Source organism: Rhea americana, unplaced genomic scaffold, assembly GCF_003343005.1.
Source record: "Rhea americana isolate MKP2758 unplaced genomic scaffold, rheAme1 scaffold_9, whole genome shotgun sequence".
Lineage (NCBI taxonomy): Eukaryota > Metazoa > Chordata > Aves > Rheiformes > Rheidae > Rhea > Rhea americana.
The window spans coordinates 2,885,941-2,910,123 of record NW_028187088.1 but is presented as its reverse complement, the minus strand read 5'-3'; the positions used below and the strand labels follow the sequence as shown (position 1 = coordinate 2,910,123).

General features: G+C 36.7%; 1 protein-coding gene across 13 annotated transcripts in view; it reads left to right on the top strand.

Annotated features, from left to right (window-relative positions):
• The window catches only part of PLEKHA5 (pleckstrin homology domain containing A5), a 172,855-nt gene that overhangs the window by 115,120 nt on the left and 33,552 nt on the right, over positions 1-24,183 (top strand). For 9 of the 13 annotated variants that reach the window (XM_085324065.1, XM_085324064.1, XM_085324058.1 and 6 more), the window contains exons 7-12: positions 234-349; positions 7,575-8,042; positions 12,969-13,437; positions 14,964-15,047; positions 17,838-17,957; positions 18,623-18,676. In XM_085324065.1, the coding sequence (XP_085180191.1) occupies positions 234-349; positions 7,575-8,042; positions 12,969-13,437; positions 14,964-15,047; positions 17,838-17,957; positions 18,623-18,676 (1,311 nt within the window). The remainder of the gene's footprint in view (positions 1-233; positions 350-7,574; positions 8,043-12,968; positions 13,438-14,963; positions 15,048-17,837; positions 17,958-18,622; positions 18,677-24,183) is intronic. The other 4 variants (XM_085324057.1, XM_085324053.1, XM_085324059.1 and 1 more) reach the window with 4 other exon arrangements.

The window sequence follows — 24,183 nt, the reverse complement described above, 5'->3', positions numbered from 1 at the left end:
GTTTTAATGAAGAAGCAGCTATGATTGAAAATTATAAGCAATTATTTTGTAAATATGAATGCATATAAAGAAGAACATAACTATGAAATATTTCTTCCAGTATTTTTTTCTGATAATATTATTTTCAGAAATCATGTTAAATAAAAAATTAGAACAAATAGTAACATTATTTGCCTCTTTTCTTTTACAGAATCTTATATTTTTATTGCAATGATCATGTCATTTCCAATCAGGCAGCTCATCCAAACATGAGGACCTATTATTTCTGCACAGATACAGGGAAGGAAATGGAGTTGTGGATGAAAGCCATGACAGATGCAGCACTTGTGCAGACAGAGCCTGTGAAAAGGTAATATAGATTGGCAAACCAATGGAACAATGCATTTCTTTCTCATATTTAATTTGGTTTATTTAAATGAAAGGGTACAMCTTAAAATAGAATGTAAATCAGCTGAAGTAATTCCTTCTTCCATTTAAAGACCCCTGTTAATTTAACAATACTGGATAAAATACTGGAGTAGTAAAAATAATCTAAGTTCTCTTCTGACTATACAGATCTTAAGAGTAAGGGACTAGAGTAAAACGGACTGGTTTCATTTACTAGAGTAAAATGGACTAGTTCATTTAGCTAGTGGCATTATAAGAAGTGAAATGGTAGGTACTGCCTGAGGCATATTGACTTCCTCTACCCCCCTGACTGAATAGCAATAGCAGCTTAACTCCTGGTAGTCTTTGACTTAAGCCTGCTTTAAATGCCAAAGTAACAGCCATAGATTGTGCCTAAATTGATTGAACAGTTGCACCTATGGGCCTCCCCACTCACACTCTTTGCTAAGTAGTCCTTAGGTGATCTAGAGCCTTATCTTTTACRTATGCATGTGTTGGTAAAGAAAAGGAAGTTGTCACTGGAAGCCCTGTGTTCTCAGAAGCTGAATATTGCCTGCTGCTGTTTACCAAGTAAGATGCAGTTCTTTCTCTGAATGTGAGAAAGAACTTGGTTCAGCTCCATAGCGTCTATGGTAGGAACCTAACCAGTTGAAAATTTAAAGCTTCTCACTTCTAATGGCACAGAAATTAGTGCTGATGGCTGCTGTYCAGTGATCTGCTTTTGCAGACATGTTAACCTTACACGTTTTAATATTTTTGTGGGTTTTCAGTCAAACATAATGCAATCTTTATTTATGTCAGTATGCAGAATATTCAGAATGATAACAGTAAAACTAGCAACGCTTCTGAATTTCTGTGCATGCTTTAAGCAACTAATCTTAAACAAAAGGTTGAAATCTTAGCTTTCTATTCTAATACCCTGCTATAGATCTAAATGCGATAGCACATGAAGTATTTCATTCTTTGCATCGGACCGCACAGTGAAACAGATTGATAGACAATACAGTGTTCTCTGTACTTTCGGAAAATAAAAAGCATATCCTTCAGACTGTCAATTGACATGATTATTTTTTTCCCTTAAAAGGAATCCTGAAAATAAATAAAAGCTTTCTACAAGCTGAAAATAAATAAAACATTGTARCTTGTAGAAAGGATGAGTGGTAGGTCCAATTTCCATCATGAGGTTGGATATGATTAGGTATGGTTTCATGTAAAGATAAGATGTTCTTAATCTCCTGTAATCCTTCTTTTGTTTTAGGGAACAACACATGATGTGGAGAGAGGATGAGCAGAGAGTGAGATAGAGCACTAATAGATGCTTCCATACTAGTTTCACTTTAATTTCTCCATGGAGAGCTTTTAAAAGAGATTACACTTAAAATAATGAGATTACTTTAACAGAATAAAAATCTCATCTAGGTTAGTCAATAATAAACTTCATTCAAAAATCAGTATTGGGTTGCACTGTGAGTGCATTATAAATAGCTAGAGTACATTGCAGATGAAGAAATATTTTTTTGTTTAAAGTTTAGTGGATTTAATTTGGTTTAATTATGTATTATAGGAGCACTTCTTAGGGGAGTGATATTTAAATCAGTCATACTAAATATTTTTGAACCAGTCAAAGGACCTTCATTGATTAAAAAGAATCATTTGATATGTGCAGTACTGTAAAGATTGAACATTTGAAGAAGACATCTTCACTTTATAATGGGGGAGAAAAAAAGCAGTGTGAAAAACAATGCATCTCTTTGAAAGAACCTCCGTAGTAAGTCTCTTCCTAGTCTCTTGTGTAATAGAGAATGTTCTGTAGAAGGTATTTGGTAAATTATATAAATAAATATTATATAATTACTTGTGATATTTATGTTAACATAAGAAGCAATCTAAAATGAAATTTTAATGTAAATAGTCACTCTTTCATTGGGTCYATTAATACAGGAGTAGGGTCACATTTGCTGCCTCCCAGGACAACAAGATATTTACTAAGCTTTGACTGACTTTTGGTCCAGCTTTGCAAGATAGTCTTGCTTTCTAGGCTATGCTTCCATAATTGYTTTAAACATGCTCAAAGTGTAATCTGCTTCTGTTAGAGGTAGCCTAGCCTCACCAAATGCTTGGCCATTGCCAACTCCTCCTTTCAGCAGAAGCAGTCATTCCAGGACTGACTTCTGTATGTTTTGAATGACTGACAGCCTATAGCTAAAAGATAAGGATTTTCAATATAACTGAGCTTATCTAACACCTCATCCAGCTACACACGCTTACATGGGTGTTGAGGTGTAATCTTGCCCCTGTGCGGAGCACACTCAACTAGTACAAAAGTGGTCAGCAGAAGAATCAGTAGTTTGCTGCCTGATTATCAGGATGAACAGGCTTACCAACAGTCAAAACAAGTGTCAGAGGCAAGAAAAGCAACTATTCAGCACCAGCCTATTGTTTTAATTCAAGCCCCCCAAAAAAGACCGACCAAACAAACAAAAAGTAAAACAAAATAAGAACATCTTGGCCTCTTTGAAGAGTTTAATTCTTGAAGTAACTACTTGAGAGAAGATACATTTCAAGACCAGTGAAGTCGCTTACTTTTGTGTCTGTTAGCTATAATAAAGAAAAAATCCCTCAGACATCTGTTTCTAAAGAATCCATCTTTTAGCTATCATACTGGTCCTTAAAATGAACCATTTAGCAGGGCATGATCTTATCCAGAAGAAATACTATTTATTCCCTGTAAAAATCTGTTGAGTATTAAGCATTGTATTACCTCATCTCTGAGTAACCTAAAGTTTGGCATGTGGGTAGCTTTCAGGATAAATGGTTTTGGTTGAATCAGAAATTCAGCTGGTGCCTTTTTTTCAATGCTGTTTTTTCTAGAGATTCTAATATAATACTGAATACAGCTTTTCAGCAGACGAATTACTTGAGATACTACAGCTAGTGTTTTTAAGAGAATTCATTCTCTTAAATGTATATGCAGACTGATATTGGGCGACTAGTATATGCTTTTTGATATGAATTGTCCAATGATAAATCGGAGTATTTACAGTATAGTTCTTTAAATCTTGAAGTTAGGAGACTTCTGTATTGATGATATTGTGAAAATCTAAACCCAACAGCCTGTAAAATTGTATTGTTCAAGTTCAAATAATTTCACAGATAGAATCTGTATCTTAATTTTTCTGAGCATAAGAGTTCCTTGGAAGGAAAAAAGATAAAGGGAATATTTAAAATGTTAAGTGCTTTTTTGCTGTGTTTTCCATAAAATATTCTCACTTTCCATATGTAAAGAGCTGTGTAATACAGAAATGAGAGACTGAGGTGAGAAAATAAAAATGTAAACATTTCTTTTAGAATTGATCTTGAAATATTAGCAGCTTGCAGTGGAAAAACTCCCTTCTGATACATACTGAAGGACGAACAGCTGTGCCATTTTGTCCCATTAACTTAACTGTAATTACTGCTTTCTAAGCATTTTTATTTTACCTAGCTAGTAGTTTCAAGTTTAATAATGTCCTGAGGGGACCTATCAAAATAATTAAACCCAAATACTTTAATCAGTCTTGAACTACTTAAGCTTATCACTCAAAGTATGATCTCAAGCTACCTCTCTAGATCAGCAAAACATCTTATTTGTTCTGTGTTGTGTCCCCATAGGCAGTAGTCRAGTTGTATCTATGAGCAGTGATTGTTTGCTTGTATTCGTAGATGGTAGTATCCACCAACATTGCAATTTATCAGTTCTACCCTGAATGCAGGCTGATTTCTCTCTTTCCCCATGTTTAAGGGCATGATTTTTCTATCCATTTAATGGCAGCTGTGTGCGCTCCGGAGAAGTTTTTTTGTTGTTCTTGTTTCTAAAACACTTATCAGCATAATGACATCCACAGTGGGGGTTTTACCAACATTACTGTGTTTGAACAGATGTGTTTTTCTTTTCTTGTGCCACCAGCGTTTGTTGAGTCACTCATGATACAGTCCTCATGTCTGTCTGATACTTCGTATGTTTTTTTTCTTAAAAAAAGAAACACTTTTAGAATCCTTTATATATTTTAAATATTGAAAATAGTATTTTCCTCTATTACTATTCCAAAGGTATTTTTCCTGGTTTGTTGTTGAAACCTATGAATTGCACTCAGTGTGTGCTGAAACACATTTTTGTTCTACACTTGTTTATTTTTAGTTTCCTCTCTCTCCCATCTTTAAGATATCATACAAGCCTTGGTGGAAATGTCTTCAAGAGCATAGTTTTATATTTCTTACTGTTATATATTAGTTTCTAATAATTCTTTACCATTTGGAACCTTTGGTGCTGAATGAGATCTTTTGCTGGCACTGAGTTGGCTGAGTTGATCTGTGGATTAAAGGAAAGCCCGGAAGTCTATTTATATCAGTTTGGGTGTCACTCATTCAGTCACTTGGCCATCAAACAGAATATCAAATATAAATGTTTGGCTGTGCTGTGTATAAAGCATAGCATATCAGAGTAACAAGTGATCAAGCATAGAGATCCCATGGAAAAACAATTGTCACTTATTTATTTATTTATTATTAAGATCCACAGTGGGAAATACGATACTGTGAATTGGACACTGTGCGTAGTCTTGAATTTGCCACCTACCTGATGAATGTCCTTAGAGAAACCACTCTCCATGTCTGAACGACAGTGTCTCCATCTGTAAAATGGCAACAGTTTCTCTGCTGTAAAGCACTTATTTAAAATGTGCTATATATGAGTGGTACTATTTAGGGCATGTACATATTAAAAATAAATGCCTGTGTGCAGGATTGTTTTCAGATAGTCCTTATTTATTTCCCAACTCTAGAGTACTGACTGGAAGCTGAAATTTTTAACACCATTTTTGGGCAGATAATTGTGGGAAATTGAGTTTTTCATCCACTTTCCTTTTTTTGAAAAATGCTTTTAGTGTATGGTGAAGCAGTGGCTAATACAACTTTAAGGCAGAGGGAGGAGACATCCAGTTTTTTGGACACTGTTGAAAAGTGACCCAGGCAGAAGTGTTTAGGTCTTTGAAGCATACCTAAAGTCTTGGAAAAACATACTTTAAAAGTGCGGTAGGAGGCTGTCATAGTATTTCTTTGCTGATACCTGGGAATGATAGAAAAGATGATGTGAGGATAGTAGTGTCCTGCCTCGCTCCGCAGCAAAAGCCCCCACAAAAATGCATTCCACATTAATTTTTTTCCCCCTCTTAAAATTACTGTGGGCAGAAATATTGCCCTCTCCTTTCTACTGGCAGAAAATACAGATGTATCTAAGCTCTGTATTTAATAGTACTGTACAAGAAAAACCATACTGTGTTTAAAAAATAGTGCTGATGCATGTAACCAAGGGTATGCACATGTTAGATTAGTGATCTGAGCGTTTTCATGTGCACTGTATTTGATGTGCCTATGCGCATTTATGTCAGCAGCTCAGGAGTAATACCTGGAAGAAACCAGAAGAAATGGGCTGTTTTGAGCTACTCACAAAAACAGAGTGAATTTTGGAGAACTTTTATCACATGGTCAAGTATCATGCATACATTGGGACCGTYGTGCTAAGGTTACAACTATGCAGGAAGAGGCAGGGGACAAAAATCACCCCCTGGCTGACACACACCCAAACCCACACAACATCATGGGCGCTTCACACCAACTGACCTAGTGTAGGCAGCAATTGTGGCTATTCTGTTGTTTCTGACAGATATGTTTGCAATAGTGCAGCTTCCTTCAAACACCCAATGCAGGAGATGGACTTGTTAGGTCAGCAGGTGACTCTTGATTTATAGCAGCAAGTTCTTAACAACAGAGTAGAGTGATGATGGGAGGTGCAATTAAAAGTAAGGTTGGATACTCTATAGAGTAGTACTCTGTAGAGAGCTTACWGTCTTCAATCCTTAATATATTTATTGGAGTCCCAAACAGCAAAGTTATTGGGAACGTATGTCTTAAATAATTTCTTGGGGAAATGCGGATGTGTTGGGTATTCAGGCCTCACGTTCAAGACTGTTTAAGCAAAAATGCATGCATTTACATATGCAGTTTTTCCACTTTGAAATTTTCTACTGTTTTTCAGTGAAGTGATCATTCTTGTGCTCTTGGTCATTCGTTTATGTGATGGGCTTTTTCACACACAGATTAGGCACTACAACTGGATACAATTTTAAAGATAGATAATATATTTGCAAAAAAAGATGCAAAATAGTTTGACAGCTTAATTTGTCACCTTAAAATGTGTAAGATATGTTCTTAGTTTTGATTTACATTTCTATATAATCTTTAAAGAACTTTAKCTTTTTGTCTTTTTTCCTCCTATCCTCAAATACATTGATCAAAATATTTTAGGGTTTTTTGTTTGCTTTTTCTGTCACCATCTGAACTGGATGTTCAGATCATGTCCCAGTGCTGAAAAAGATACAGCTTCTTGATGTTTTGAAATTTCAAAAGGAAGATAGCTAGTRGAAGTACATACTGTGACTACTTGTGTAAGTACTGTGCAACAGTATCTGTTCTAAAAATATGTCATTATTTTTGTGGCCTACTTCCCCTAGTCAGCAGCTATTTTCTTCCCTAAAACTAGGGAAGCCACAGTTATTTTCCGCAAAATGTAGAACAGCCAAAGTGATAACATACCAGAGAAACCTAACTGATGCCAGTGACCATGAAAAGTTGTTGAGGATTTTTTGGTTTTTGTTTTGTTTTTAAAGAGCTCATTATATGTTGAATGCAGTAATTTTGTGAATCGCAGGCTAGTCAGCAACATAATGTTCTACCGTTTTTAAAGGCTGATTTAAAAGTGGTCCGAATTTCAGGCTGTTGACATCTGGAAGCTTTGACTCTTGAAGAGCCACTGAATTTTCTGTTTAGATCTCTAGCCCTCTGGGAGTTGAACATCCACTTCTCTGTGCTCTGTCTGTTTCCTCTTGCTTAGTGCACGTTTACTGAAGGAGCTAGCTTGAAGAGTTTCTCCTATGTTATATTTTTAAAATAGCAAAGAAATAGAGAAGCATAACAAAAAATCTGACATTGATTATTGTGAAAATGTGTCCTGGATTTTTCTCTCAAAGACAAGGTGTTAGTTTAAAGTACCTGGACAGTGACCCCTGAAACAGCCCTGTAAACACAAAGGGATTCAAAGTTTTTTATGCATGTTTTGTTGATGTTACAGCTTGTCATATATTCCCTTCTAGAGTAGAGAAGCTAACCACTGAAAACACACCACCTCRAGAGGCAAATAATATTTCAAACCACCGGGTGCTAATTAAGCCGGAGACACAAAATAACCAGAAAAATAAAGAAGTAAACAAAAATGAAGAGAAGAAAGCTTTGGAAGCTGAAAAATACGGATTCCAGAAAGTTGGGCAAGACAAACCGTTGACAAAAATTAACAGTGTAAAGCTAAATCCTTTGGGTTCGGAATACAGGACCTTACCCACTAGCACAGTTCAGGCTGGACACATCAGGCCGGTTCATTTGAACGGGTCTGAAAACAAAGCTGTTGGCGTTGTCCTGGCAGACACGGGAGATGGAGGTCAGCACAACGCAATTCAGTCGCATATGGAGTCGGAACGAGTCATGCAGAGAACCAACTCAATGCTGCAGCTGGAACAGTGGATTAAAATACAAAGAGGAAAAGGGCAAGAAGAGGAAACAAGAGGGTAGGTACTAGGTAATTGATTTTGTAGCTAGGCTTTCTACTGAACAGTGCTTACGGTTGTATTCTGGCTAGCTCCATCGGTCTGTATTGTGTACATACGTAATTCATTGCTCCCTGTAAGAACTGCCTGGATGCCTGCTCAGAACAAATTCACTAAGGTTCCATTAAGGATCCATTATTTTATTAACGTTGAGTGATTACTAATAAAGTTTAATTAGTTAGTTAACTTATTTATTAAATAAACAAAACTGGTCAGAAACCTCTTTTGGATGTTAAAAATTTCTCTATCATAGCAGAGTGAAGGTGTCATCAATCAAAACATTCCTTTTCCTCCTAAAATATGTTTTTCAAATTGCTCTACCTCTGTGGTTTTTTTTTTTACAAGATTTTGCAACAAAATTTTATCTAAAATTCTTCAAAAATCATTCTAGGCAGCTTTAAAAGCTTAAACAAGCTTTAATTGAAGAGAGAGGGAGAGAGAGAGAGAGAAGCTTTACCTAAGAGTAAGTTGTATGAATTTATCTAACCTGATGCTTAAAGCTTTTTTCCTCCTGAAAGTAAACATCTCCCAATTCTAATATTGAATTCTATTGCTTATTTATGAAGCTTTAAAATTGTGTGTCAATGATTGACAGTATTTAATCTTATGCCCTTCTGTTTGATGGAAGCATAGGGGCATTGCTTCCAGCCTAGCTTACAGATAACCAATTCTACTGGTCAAATATAAAAGTTTATAATATTCCATTAGAGAGGAATAATGTGCATGGTATCACAGGAGATATTTTGGAGAGTTGAGATCTAGGCAGAGCAGAGATTAAGACCCATTCAAATTCAGAAGAGCTGTTTTCCTGAAATATTTTTTAAAAAAAAAAAGAAAAAAAGGGGGGGGGAGTGGTGTTTATTTTTTTTGCAAAACTGGAASAATTTATATTATTCTGCCTTATGCTTGCCAAAATTGGTTGGAAGTTTCCCCGTTCCCTCTACTCCTTCATTAAATATAATAAGGAATTGTTAAACTGTTATTTCATGAAGTAGATAGCTTGATTGAGTTTGAATTTGCACTACAGAGAGCARCTTCCACCCGCCGATGTTTGTTTATTATGTATGCTTGGGTAATGAGAACAGAGAAGGTTCTTTGATGCAATTAGATATTTTAAATTGGACTGTAAAACTTGCAGCCAAACACCAGAAATGTGAATAGCTGTGCTGCTTTTCAGCTGTGGACGTTAAAACCTTAAGTCTTCATCCCTCTCCCACCTTCCATTTTGATGACTCTTACCACAACTCGGTCGTGTTGGCTGCGTTTGAAAACACTTCACTGTGAGAAATGGCTTGTGGGAAATGCTATTAACAGTATGTTACTATTCAGCAGTATTTTATTCTTGCCTATAGAGAATATTTATTGTTTAACTAAGAGTGTCAGTGATTGCACTAAAAGTATACTTAGTTTTATGTAGAATTGCAGTTCTAACAAATTAAAAGAAATTGCCCCTGTGCTGTCTTCCTAGTTTTGATCTGTGGAAAGGGCATTAAATAATTATCAGAATTTTAATGTGTAATGATGTCTTTAAAATGTGGTTTCACTTAAATTATAAATCTTGGGTTTGTTCAGATTGCAAGATTCTGACAGGAGACAGAAATTTAAGTAAAATTGAAGTTGGTGACTGTAGAAAGAAGCTCCATTTTATGTTAAAAGCTTAAGATTTAGAGGGAAAGGGGCTATTTTTTAGTAAGACTTGTAAAATTCATGATTTCAATTTTTGAGAAAAGTAGTCTTTGCTTACTGCCATAAAGCTCCTGCCTTTTAACAAAGCWGCTTTCCAAAACATCCTTCAGATTTCTACTGTGTTAGAAGAATCCTAAAGGACCAAACAGGATCTCTGATGTGCAAGACTGAACAAAAAATTAGGACTTTAAGCATACTGAAATTAAAGACTCGATGAAATTTTTATTTATGAAATAGCAACTGCTTGTCACCCTCAGTCTGGAGTGGAAAAGGTTCATGGTAAAAATACTATATTTTTAGAGGAGTAGGCTGACTCTTTAGCAGTTTACGACTCCCCTGGAAATTAATGATGGCAACATGGATTTTAATTCTTGAAGCTATTAGCTGCCTCTTCTTTGGGAATGGACACCTAGCTTTGCAAGAGCTGTGTGAATAAGGGGAACTGATGGTTTAAGGAAGACAAACTTTGTGTGCTTTGTAAACCACAAGCGCAGCATTCTGCTTTAGTATCCTTTTGCTGAATTAGTTTTGCATCAGCGGGTTATGAATCGATATTTTCACCCAAAGCAGTCCCCTTGAGTTGTCGTTCTGMGATGTGAAGGATACAGAGGGAGGGTTGCATGAGACTGAGCGCGCTGTTTCGCTGTACTAACAGCGAGTGCAGGGCTCTGCCGCCTGCCCCGTGCCCGCAGGAGCCTCCTCCTAGAGCAACTGTCGTCTGGGCAGCAACAGAGTTTTGTCTTTTCTCTGTCTCCCATGTAAATCAAGTACAGGAGAAGTCTATATGGGGCCAGCTGGCATTTGCATTCTTCAGGATATAGGAGTATTTTGAGGGTCCGCATTGACGGTGCACCTACCCTTGCAGAGCTGAGCCCCMAGCGGCTGCGCAGCAAGCCGGCTCTCCTGGCTTGGCCAACTGGCCCGCCACGGCAAATGCTGCTGCCCGGCAGGGACCCCCTGGAGACTACCTCGAAAGGTGTTTTTAATGCATCTGTGAACTCCTGTGGAAGCCTTTTTATTTTCCTTTCTTTCTTTTTTCTTTTTCCTTCATACAGAAAGATTTGAAGAGAGTTGTTAGCAGAAATATTTTGCAGCCTGGTGGTCTGCATGGCTGTTGGAGCCTCCCTTTTGCATGGAACGCTGTCGAGAGTTGTTTTTTTAGATTTGATTAGAATAAAGTGTACAAATATCAACAGGATATTGGAGAATCTTTTATCAAGTGATGTGAAACAAGGCTTAATATTARTGTGGGTGGGCTTTCCAGTTTTCATAGTCTAAAAGATGGAAATACCTTCACAAATGCTCTAGAAYGTAAGGAATTGCAAGGAGAATTTAAATCGTTGTCTGCATAGTTAGAAACCCAAGCAGCTCTCCTCTGAGGTGCCTGGGAATTTTTAAAGAAGGCAGCAGGATGAGAGCAGCCCTTAATAAAATAGGAGAGGAGCTTGACTGAGAGAGGTATATTGAACTACTGGATTTCTTCCTGAAAATCTCAGATTTTGCCACAGTCATTTGTAAATAGCTAAAATAGGATTTTGAAMGTTAGACGTTGAACCCAAAGCATCTTGGTGGATTGTTTTTTAAATATGGAGATAGAGAGAAAGCTTTGCAATTCATTATAATTATACTTGTCATTGATTATTAATAATTATCAGTAATTGACATAATTATAAGCACTTAAAATTATATGTTATATTGTTTATATTGTTTCATATTATAAAATATATAGTCTGTATATATATTATTCATATTATTATCATAAYTATCATTAGTAAGGCCTTGTAATTAATGATATGAAGAAACTCAGAGGTATTTGAGCAGATTTTGCAACAAGAGARGAGGATGAAGAATCTATTTCCTTGTTTTTGGTCACAGACTTCCTTGCTGAGTTSAAGCCCTAAAGTGCAAATTTTCAGCAAAAATAGCAAGCTGCCCAGTCTATAAAATACTTCATTAATTCACGAAAAGCCTCAGAAACTGTAGTCAGAWTCACTGTTTGTAAAGCTCTATAGCAGCATTTTCATCTGCAAAATGTTCCAGGTGGTCATAAATACTCAGCTTAACTATTTTCAGTGGAAGGTAGGTTTTACTGTCATCATTTTTTTTTTTTTTTTCCCTGGTAAGAGTCTGGTATAGATAATGCTGTTTCACTTTGCCTTTGCCTTAGGTCCCTCCTTTAAAATACTTGTGGCACTGAAGTCATTCCCATTGCTGAATTGACTTTAGATACTGGTGCTGTGCAGTTCTAGGGTCACAGCTGCAATTAGGCTAATTAAGGTGCAGCTGGAAGTTACTGCCCTCTAATGGCTGAATTATGTCCAATTTGAGATTTAATTTTTCTTTATTAACTCTGGAAAGTGTCTGTCACAGATATGTCCAGCAGCGAAAGGCCTTAAGGGGTACTCATCAGAACTTTAGCTAGAGGCTGAGTGAGTCTGTGTGTACGACCTCTGTTCTGTCCTCTGGAAAGACAAGAAATGCTTTGTCATACTTAAGCACACTTTGAAGTTTTGCTCTGGAAAATTTTGCACTTCAACTAATGCTGCTGCGTAAAGTTGCTGAATGACTATAGTGCTTAGAGATTTTAATGTGGCAACAAATTAAAGAATAAGGCTTTAAATTCATACTTGAAAATCAATAAAATATGATACAAAGAAATTGTTTGAGTTGAGTAGCTGATATGAAATGGCTTGTCACTAGTGATTGAGCGATACAATTTTATTGGAAAATTATTGCTGTTTTTCTTTGGTCTGCTGTTACAAATTCATATTTTTTTATGTGCATAGTAATTGCTCAAGATTTTCTTAGAGAGAGCATAGGAAATATTTAATATCAGCTCCCGTTGGAAACAGTATAGAACTTCTAAACTTTTGAGACTTTGATCTAGCCAGTCGTAGGCACATTATATGATTTGATCCAAAATTGGCAGTACTGCACTGTTAAACTGGTAAAAGATGAAATGCAACGTGGATGATCAAGTGGGTAATCTGATTAGATAGGTGCTAATTTCAGCTGCTATAATGCATTTGATCAGTATAGTTGATTCTGTAATTGTCTTTTTGGCTTTTGCATTTATTAAAATCATCTTTGTGGTATTCCAAAAAAAACAGTGCTCTAGCTAGATAAACCACATAAATATTGAGTAATCTTATATTTCCATATTAATATTTTCAACTAACAAGAAGAAAATTTGTGTTTCAGCATAATCTCGTATCAAACATTACCAAGAAACATGCCAAGCCATCGACCTCAGGTTTTACCCCGGTACCCGGAAGGCTACAGAACGCTGCCCAGGAACAGCAAAGCGCGGCCGGAGAGCGTCTGCAGCGTAACGCCGTCAGCTTACGACCGGACTGTGGGGCCAGCGACTGCCGAGGAGAAACGAAGGTCGATGCGCGATGACACAATGTGGCAGCTCTACGAATGGCAGCAACGTCAGTTTTACAATAAGCAAACAACTCTTACGAGACACAGTACGTTAAGTAGTCCCAAAACTATGATTAATATTTCTGATCAAGCAATGCATTCAATTCCCACCTCACCTTCTCATGGTTCAATAGCTGGTTTCCAAGGATATTCCCCACAGCGGACCTACAGATCAGAAGTTTCTTCGCCAGTGCAAAGGGGAGATGTAACTATTGATCGCAGGCACAGGACACATCATACTAAGGTAAAATTTTGTTCTAATAGCTTTTAAATTTAAATTGTCTGATTGCTGTAAAACTCGCATGTTCCACTGTAGTATATTTTACTGTAATGTAGATTAAATTACATCGTGATGTTTTCATGGAGAAAGGTTTGCTTAAAGCATTTAAAAATCGTGCGAGTCTTGAGAGCTTTTTTCTGATTTGTTGGATGAAAATGTGTTGTCCTAATATTGTTGCCCATGGCATTGCCTTTCTTTTAAGGGAAGAAAAGGATGAAATAATACGTTATCCAAGGTAGTTTGTGAATGTACAGGCATCTCTCTCCCTTGTAACTTTTCTAACTGGAACTTCAGGAGGACTGAAAGTCCATAGTTTCTTTCCATTTTCTTGTTGTTCTGTATTCTTCAGCCACAAGTGTGTCTGCCTTAGGTTGCAGCAAAAATTTGAGTGTAGTCATTTCTTTTGATGCCTTTTTCGAGTTATTAGTGAGATTGCTGAAGCATGTGACCTCCATGCTTGACAAGCATAACTTTGCTAGTCTTCGTTAGTGAAGAGGAGAGACTAAGTTAGACTCATAAACCTGAGTGCCATATGTGTCTGCTGTATCCATTATGTGTTATGCGTGTTATTTTACTAGTTTGGAAATAACTGAATAAAAATTATCCTGTAAATTGAATGTAAACTAATGGATTTCCCAGAATCAACTATATAAAATGCTCTTAGGTTTCATGAATCTATTTGTTTAATCTTYAGCTCAGGTGTCTGGTGAATGTCTTGAGGGGGAAAAAAATCAAACTGCATCTTAACGCAATTTAAACATCTTASAATTGCTTACCATCTTAGGTACCTGCTAATAAAGGAGTCATTTTGGTTTTATATTTGTTATGTCTTAACTGCATTGAAAATTGTGACCAACGTTAATCACAAATCTGAGATGTATCACAATGCACGCGCTTATTTGTCATTTCAGCCATGTTTTCTTTTCTGGTGTTTTTTTCCCTGTGTAATGCATTRTGCTAGCATTTCATTTCATATTTAGCATCCTGTATACAAGACTCCTGTTTCCCTTCAATTCTTCATGTTATCTATTTTGTATTTTTCAGTTCTACAACTAGTTTTTCCCATTGACTTAACACAAACCAATTTTTAAGAGGTGGGTAGGTTAGGAGACTGTTTAAAAACAGTAGGATAAAGTTAAGATAGGAACAACCTCCTYTATAAAGAGACTGTAGATTTTTTTCAAATGGCTTTCTGTGTTAGATGAAAAACAGAAATCATTGTCTTTTACGCAGGCTTGTCAGTAGGACAGCCAGTATGAGAGGGCCATTAATTAAATGAACAATGAAAGTTGGCATATTTCTATAATTTAGAGGTAGACTAGTCAAAATGAGTGTCCAAGCTGGTARATCAGCAGAGAGCTTGACAAGGCAAGGCAGTCACAAATCTGAACAAATTTGTCATGACAGTGAAACTAAAGTTTTTAATATTTAATAGTTGTTGATTCTTTAAATAACTGCGGATCATAGCATACAATTTTGTTTTTTTACAGCAGGTCTTTCTGCCTGACAGAAGGTCAATGCCAGCAGGTCTGGGTTTGCAGCCCATTACTCCTCAGAGCCTCCAAGGCAAAACAGTGAGTTGCATTTTTATTTGGTACATTCATTGATGTTTTTTTTTCTTTTAAGAGCAGTTTCTTAAATGTAAACAGGCAGCACTGAAGTCTTATTCTTYTCAGAGCTTGCATTAAATATAGCCTTTATTTTAATTAGCAGAGATTTTAAAAGCAAACTGAAAGATATTCTGTGGTTATATTATTTCTGAGACTGTTCTGTGGCCCCTGARTTACTAAGTTCAGATTTTCTTCCAGAAGGATAGACTTTTGTAATCAGCTTTGATACATTATAAAAGATTTAGCAGGCAGGGATCAAGAACAACATTTTTATTTCTCCAATATATTTTAAGAAAATTAYAGACTTTTTGTTTTTTGGAAATCTGAAGGCTGCTCTAGCACCATTCAATAAAATGACGTTCCTTATGGTATTTCCCATTTGTCTGTGACAGAATTAAAACTCTGAAGATATTTCATCGAAGTAATGCTGGTGAATATTGTCAGCCTCATTAGCTGAAACATGACTTGGCCAAAAGCTAAGGCATTGGCCAGATTTTATTAGATTTTAAAACAGTTTTTGTCTTTTTCTGTAATTTTTCTCTGCCTAGCTTAGAATTACTGATAGGTAAGAATTTGAAGTATAGATTTTGGATCTTACTGTGGGTGTCAGCTCCACAGTTAATCCTTCTGCTGCCTAGACCCCTGTTTCTTGCACTTCTCAGCATGAATCTCTGGCACTCTCTGGAACTTCTTGAATGATCCTATAGGTGCCGGTGCCTTACCTTGCACGCTGGTTGAAGGCATTTCTTYGGGTTCAAGGCCCATTAGCACCCTTGGGCTATGTGCCGGTGCTGGGCTGATGAGCAGCTTGCAGGGAGGTTGCAGTTTCTGCCTTGCCAGCAGCACAGGCATTGCGGCAGCCAGAGGAGGAGACTTGTAGGTAGCTCTTGAAGAAAAAAGTTTTGCATTGTATTTGTTACAGCAGTTCCTAGAGCTGGATCAAAAGGACAACACCTATAGCCATGTCACAAATGTTTACAACATTATCCATGTCTAGAGAAGAGTAGGAATTACTGTACAGTTGGCTCCTCTGTGGGGAAAAAAAACTGGCAAACATTTTAAGTACCATTAAAAATGTATTTCTAGCGCACTAAAATCAGATTGTTGCAGTACATACCAAGAAAAGTTTTGATCTGGAAATACGATGTAATTCTGTATTCCTTTTGATCAAAGATGCTGCTCGCAATTCTGTTATTCATTAAAATAAGTTTTGTTGTGCTTTGAAATAAGACTAATTTTCACACTGAAAGCCTTGGCACTTCTTTTGGGAGAGAACTTGAACATGTATTGTATAGCAGTCTAGCTGCTTATTCATTCTGAAATTAAAAATTTGAATTCAAGACACTGAAAGAGTAATAAAAACAAGATTACCCGTTAGACAATTTGGCTTTGGTATTCGTTTTCCATCAAAGCAAATGGTTTTAACAGCTGAAGCTATGCAGAACTCCCTTGCTCCCTCTTGTGGGCTACTTTGATAGAAGCTCACAATAGTCGTGATAGATCATCATCACAGAATGGTAAGGTTGGARGGGAGCTCTGCAGGTCATCTAGTCCAACTCTCAGCATAGCCCCATATGGGGTTTGAACCCAYGACCTTGGCATTAGCAGCACCACGCTCTAACCGTGCCAGTGCCATGCTTTTTCTTCTTGGATATTTTTGCTCTTTATTCCAAAAAAWTGAGATTTGTTTTTCAGTAATTTAACATTTTTGTTCTCTGGAAGTTTTCTTTACTTTTTCATTTCGAGGATATTCTGTGACAGTGAGAGAGAACAAGCAGGAGTTTTTTTTTTTTTTTTTTTTAACTCAGAGCTTGTTAATTGTGGCAGTAAATTAAAATGCTGGGTGAATATTTAATCTCTTTTAAGATTCACTTCTGGAGAAGTGTAAGAAACGGAAGTAAGCAAGGAACATAACAAAAATATTTGTGATGTTAACGATGTTTTGTGTCCTTAGAAACGCTGCTAACCAAAGTGGGCCCCAGAAACAGCTCATACAGATTTTTCTAAACTGACCCGAACCATCCTCTRTGTAACTACCTAGGAAATCCTCATTTAACTGTGATTTTGTATTTAAATAGTCATAGGTTTAAAATACCATTCTTCATCCCTTCCTAAGACTATATTATACATCTTTCTAAGTGATARAAGTGCGTCATAAATTAACTACCTAACATAAATTAACCTCAAACCTGTGGAAGGACGGACWGAAAAGAATTTTTGTCATGCTTCTGCTATTTTCTTATATGAAAGATGTTTGATGTGATGCAGGGTTTTTTCTTTTTGTTTTGTTTTTTCATTACTTTAGAAGCCTAAATTTTCTTTGGGGACATTTTTTAATTCTTCCAACTGCAAATAGTTGTCCAGCTGGAGAAAATGATATCTTAAAACTTGGAATATCTCTCCCATCACTTAACTCAATATCATCAATTTGATGTGTGTGTCAGGAAAGTCTGTTTTGAAGGCTGCACAGACTCTTTCTCCTGCAAAATCCTAACTTCTTTCGCCCCTTATGCAGAATATTCCAATCTTTACGGCATTTGCAGTATCATGTGTTTTGAGCCGTTAAAACTTAATGCTTTGTTATATATTTGAACATGATAATTTGGGGAGAAACAGTACATCTTTTGGTATATCAGTATAAACGGTTCTGTACCATGAGAAAGATGTTAAGAACTCTTATTTTAATCAAGTGTTGTTTAGGATACCAATTAACCTTTTTTCCACTCTTTGGCTTCTCACACTGCACTCCTTCAGCCAGAGGAGCTCACGCTGCTGCTAATAAAGCTGAGACGGCAGCAAGCTGAACTGAGTAGTATCCGGGAACACACACTAGCACAGCTCATGCAGCTAAAACTTGAGGCCAGCAGCCCAAAGGTCAGCTATAAAGCAATGTGTGTCATGTACATTCTCACTAACTTAGTCATTCATTAATCAAAGTTTGCATTGTACCATTAGTGTGAAATGCTCTGACTCTGTGGGTGTGGATAGAACACCTTGTCKCCTGTGTGTGATGTTCTGCTATTAACCCTTTGAGTTTTTAACTCAGAAAGGTAGCATCACTTTAAAATGAATCGCACTTAAGCTTTAAGTATAGTTACAGGCTCTTAACCTGTTTTTGCTGTAAGCAGTAGTAGTGGTGGTAGCTAATAAGCTTAACTCTTTATGATCTCACATCAGATAAAATTTTATTTGTAATCTGTGGGTAAAAATTAGGACGTGATTGAAACACAGATTTATCAAAAGGTTCATAGTTGTTTGTGTAGTCATGCATAGAAATTCCATGCGTAAAAATATACTGTATTTTATGTGTAAAAACAGAATCTAAAGTAATAGTATATATGATTCATGGCAAACTTTCATCATTTCTGTTTCGGGGTCAAAACGTGTTAGAARTTCACAAAGAAAAAGTAGAGGAAAGTAGAATTATATTTCTAAGTGAAACTGAAACATCAGTATCTAGTTTACRTCTTTTAAAACTCTTTTCATGCATTCTGCACCTTCTGTCCCTCTCCTTTTTCCTTCTGACTGCTGCCTGCTAGAATGAGATTCTTTCACATCAYCTTCAAAGGAATGCCATATATTTGGATCATCAGGTGGGATTTGCAACTTTCTTATTTATGTCTCTTAATGCATTTTGCTTGCTTCTTTCAAGCTGGAAATATTTGGGGGAGAGGGATTTTCAGTGCTTTTGATATGAATTYGGATATTTAATATGTGATCTTTTTAAGTAGCATAAAATATCTTAATCTGTTGCAAATTTGACGTGTAATGGAAAACAAACCGAACTTAAAATTTCTGTCAGAATACAGCAGCAATTCTCCAATTAATTTTTGTTCTTCGTATTTTCCTATAGTAAAGCTAAGTACAATTTCTGTAGCATTTTTTAATCTTTAACCAACATCAGAGCATATTTCAAAATTCATATAACACACATGCAATTTATAGAAACTGGTACTTCTGATTGCGTCAGCGTTCTGCATGAAGAAGAGTTAAATATTTCTACAGGGCATAAAATGAAAGGGAGAACAAACATGAAAAAATATTTTAAACAATTCATAGCATAGCTAATTACTTTTTTCCCATTCACTCAGTTGTTTGTTAAATATTTAGATTTTACTTCTTCGTAACTTCTGCTGATTTTCAGAGTTAGGCTATAATTCTGTCTTTTACAGTGTAATTTTGTTGCCAAGGGAATAATTATGYTATCACATTCAGCTTTTTATGGCTTTGTTGCACGATCAAATGGGACTTATTAGCAAGTCGTATGAGAGAAGTTTTAAAGGGGAAATTTTTGATAGCACATACAAAAGACAATCATAAGTGCTTAGAAGAAATAGCAACAGCTAGGTATGTGTTAGTTACTACTATGAAAACTTGTAAAGCTTTTTGAAATACTGTCTTAATGAAATTTTCCAGCATTACACTCAAAGTTCCTAATTTTTAGAACTTCTATGGCCCATATATTACTGTGGTAGGCAAGATTTCAGTAAATTAAAATTTTTTAAAAGTGAAAAGGTCTTGGTATCAGTGACTATYGTTCTATGGTCACTTGGAAGCAAGGTGTAAATTGTGACCAGTCCAGTTAGATAGTGATATATTCCTAAACAACTCTGTCTTTAATGGATTGCAGGAGGTTCAAAAACAATAGGAAAAAATGTGTCTTCCTAATCTTTATTTTWGGCCAAAATACTCAATCTGAATCAACAGTTTTCTTTTTATAATGTTTTGGAATGGGGGAATAATTCTGTCTTCAACAACGTAATTTATTGCTGAGGGGGCAACAACTGTCTGCATGACATTTTAAACTATGTAGCATACTGTTGCTTGATCAGCCAAGCTTGTCAGTGTAATATACAGGATTAAATAGAGGGAATGGCTTTATATAATGTGTGAAGTAGTAAAAAGGATTTTCTCTTTTCTTGCATCGGATAAAATTTATAAATCTAATTTTTTTTACATATAATAATATGTATTTTTACATATTCACATAAATAAATATATAATAATGCAAGATATAACAACTTATACTAATTTAGGAAAGTGCCCAAATCTTGTGAACCTGTCATAATCACCTCTACCAAAGCTGCAAGAAATCACTACAGTTTTTACAGAAATAAATCATTATCTAAAATATATTACCTTAAATATAAAAACATGGAAAAGAATATTGGAATATTTGTCCCAGTTTGTCTGACCTTTTTTTTYCCCTCTCTGTTTTATTATAGAACTGTCAACTATATTAAATGAATGCCTCAAGAGTCTTTAATTTGCTTTGAGTACCACTGCTTCTAGGGGTGGTTATCTCATTGATTTCTCTTTATTAGTTTGTCAATTAGCAATTTTCATTTATTTTAGGAAGAAAAAATTGCAAGTTTCTTCTAGGCTAACTGAGGCCATGCCTCTTTTGTTATAAGCATCTCTGATCAACCTGCATAATCACTTACCCTTGTTGAGTTTTAAATGCCCAGTATACTTAAATTAAGTATTTCTACTCTTGATTCATATAAAATCTCTGAAAATAGTTTTGAAAACCTCTTTACCTAGAGCATGTGGTAGAACTCCTCTCCTGTTAATTTTAACCCTTGCCTTTTTGATCACAAAGAATTCAGTACTATACGTAACAATAACTAATATGTTTTTACCACGGTTGCACAGAAGAATTTTCAGACAGGCAAAAGCTCATGTGTAGAGAGAATAAGATATATATTGTTGCAGTAAGGTGTTCTCTACTAGTCAGATGGGCTTTTCAGCAAGTCTAAGGAATATACCATAGCCTTTTTTAAATTACACTTTTTTGTACATTTATTTTCTCTGAGATGCTCCTAAATTCTTATATTACGCTTTCAGAGATTTTTATTATGCTTTCAGAATTGTTGCTGCWGTTAAAGTTCAGAGATAGGGCAAAAGAGATTGAAGAGACTGACACACTCATCTCTAGCCATATACTTTCTTTYGAGTCTTATAGCTGAAAGAATTTTTGTCCAACATTTTTTTTTTCTTTTGAAGAGAGGTTTGAATCACTCTGGCTCCTGTTTCTGAGATACTGGAGGGAGATTTGCTTGCCTTTCAGAAAGTGGCTTTTTGGAAATGAGTAGCAACCCCAGGCAATGACGATTTGTTTGCCCGCATGGGGCATGTTAGGAGGACAAGTATAGAATGACAGACTTGCAGAACAGTTGGGACTGGAAGGCACCTATAGAGATCATTTGATCCAACCTCCCCTACACCAGCAGAGTCAGCTAGAGTAGGCTGCCCAGGATCATATCCAGGAGTGTTTTAAGTATTTCCTAGGATGGAGACTTCACAACCTCATTGGGCAACCTCTGTTCTAGAGTTCATCCTCACAGTTAGGAAGTGTTCCCTTATGTTCAGGTGGAACTTCCTGTCTTTCAGTTTGTGCCTGTTGCCTCTTGTCAGTGGGCACCACTGAGAAGTGTCTGGCTCCATCCTCTTTATACTGTCCCATCAGATACTTATATAAATTGGTAAGGTCCTCCCTGAGCCTTCCCTTCACCAGGCTGAAGAGTCTCAGCTCTCTCAACCTCTCCTCAGATGCTCCAGTTCCTTAATCATTTTAGTAGCCCCTCRCTGAACTTACTCTGGTGGGTCCATGTGTCTCTCATACTGTGAAGCGCAGCGCTGAACCCAGCACTCTAGATATGGCCTCACCAGTTCCGAGCAGAGTGGAAGGATCACCTTCCTCGACCTGCTGGCAGTGCTCTACCTAATGTGGCCCAGGATGCCATGGTGGTCAACATGTCCACCCAGGTCCTCATCTGCAGAGCTGCTTTTCAGCAGGTCAGCCTCCAGCCCGTACTGGTGTGTGGCATTATTCTTCTCCAGGTGCAGGACTCGGCATTTCCCTTTGCTGACTTTCATGAGGATCCTGTTCAGCCCATTTCTCCAGCCTGAGCAGCTTTCTCTCAATGGCAATGCAACCAGCTGGTATATCAGCCACTCCTCCTGGTTTTGTATCATYTGCWAACTTACTTGAGCGTGCATTAAGTATAATCCTCATCTTCTGCGTTTTAAAAATTTTTAGGGATCACTTATGTACTACTAGATCCAAGCCACCCACCTCCTCACTATACTTTTTGAAAGTATTTGCACCCAATARTTACAATAAAAATAACCAGAAGTAGGAATGTAAGTTTTTCAAATAAAAGCTAGATTTCAGCAGATTGGGTTTTTTCTCCATTGTAAGTAAAGGCGTGGCAAGAGGTCCTACTTGAATGTCTGTGTACTGATACTGGAGAGAATTCCAGAAAACTGGTCTTTGAGCAACCCTCTCAATTTTATGTTGATGGTAGACTTTCGCTTGTGACTAAAAACTCCTTTCCTACTAAGCTCAAGCTATTTTTGTAAGATTCTACRTGCTTGTTGTCATAGTGATACTATTTCACAGGTTGGTTGTTCATAGTATAAGCTCTACTGAATTTTTGGTCTTTTTTATGGCTGTTTATGTGAATGGTTTAGGGATTAGATAGAAGTGTTCATGTTTCCACTTCTGCTAGTGCTTTTACTCTGTAGTTTCTCTAAGTTTTTAGAGGGTACATAAAAATAAGCAGAGCTTGAACAAGCTGTCATCCAAAAAAAGGAATAAAGACCCCACAGCTGGGGTCCATATTTTCTGTTATTTTAGTCATGTGTTCTCCTTTTCACCACCCTCTTTCTGAGATGTTGAAGGTGGTTCTGGGAAAAGGTAGTAAAATGGAGGAGGCTGGAATAGGGGCTTGGATGGAGTTGCCAGATATTCTATGTTACATATGATTTCTTGTACCTCAGCCTAAAATCCTGTATTAGCAACATGGGACGTTACTTTTTCTTGAATTGTCAGGTTATTTAGAAAAGATAGAGGGAGTTGTCCAGCCATCACTGCTGTTCTTTCTGCTCCCCTTTTCCTTTCTTTTTTTTTTCTTTTTCTTTCTTTTTTTTTTTTTTTATTGTTTTTGCTTCATCGGAGAAAGGAGAGAGGCTCAAGAGCTGGGGCCCCGTGGGTGAGAAAAGACTGTGCTGGAGGCACAGTATTGCTGTAAACAGAAGGCAGGAAGGAAGGAGGAAAAGTGCTTTTTCCTTCATTGTTTTGGGCAGAGAAAAGGCAAAAAAAAAAGCTTGACCTGGTGCTGTTGCCACTGCTTATGCCTTCAGGAAGCTGTGAGGAAATGAATAAAACTGCCAATCTGAGCTCAGCCTTATGCCATCCATGACACACGGTCTTATCTCATCAGTGAGGTCGAGTCCCCTGGTAGGGCGCCGCTGCTCCAGCTGATCATTGCCGCTAGAGCAGTACGTGCTGAAATGTCACCTGTATAGGATGTAACCAAACATAGACAAGAATTCAGGAAAATGTAAGAAGAAAAAATTCTCAATAGCTTGGCTTTATGGTACAAAACGCAATATACACAAATGCTAGCTCATAAATAATGTAGCTGTTCRTATACATCATATGTTGAGAAGATCCTTTTTTCATTGTTTCCAAATGGAAAATGCTTTTATATACTATATCAATAAAGATAAAAGGCAAGCCAGAAATTAACTTTTAGGGAGAAAACAGTTATTTACTAGAAGTAGCAAGTGATATACACCAAGACAGATGGATTTTATTTGGTTTTATTGCTATGTTACTTTGTGGCATTAGGCAGTGCAAACTTCAATTTGCTTACATGTAGAGAGTAATTCTAATTTGCAGAGATTTTTGTAACTGTTTTAATTAGAGATACACTGTGAAGGTATTATCATTAGTGTTATATCATAGATGGCTGCACAATAAAGAAAACCTTTTAAATCCTATCTGAAAAATAAATACTGGATTTTCTGAAGTGAGAGAAAATCAAGGCATATTTCTGTGCTATGGAACAAGTAAATATTCGTCCTCAAACTAGTAGAACAGGTCATGTCAGTGTGAATAGCATCCACCTTCAGTTTGGGGCACAGTCCTGTGGTAATGATTTAAGAGCACAAACTTAGMTGTTCCTTTAAGCTTAGAACATGGGATCTGCTGTTGTATCCAGCATAGCTCTGTTTTAATCTGCCACCTCTTCAGGATGCACCACCTTGCGGGTGCTCTAGCTTCAGTTAACAAAAGGTCTRGGGACAGATA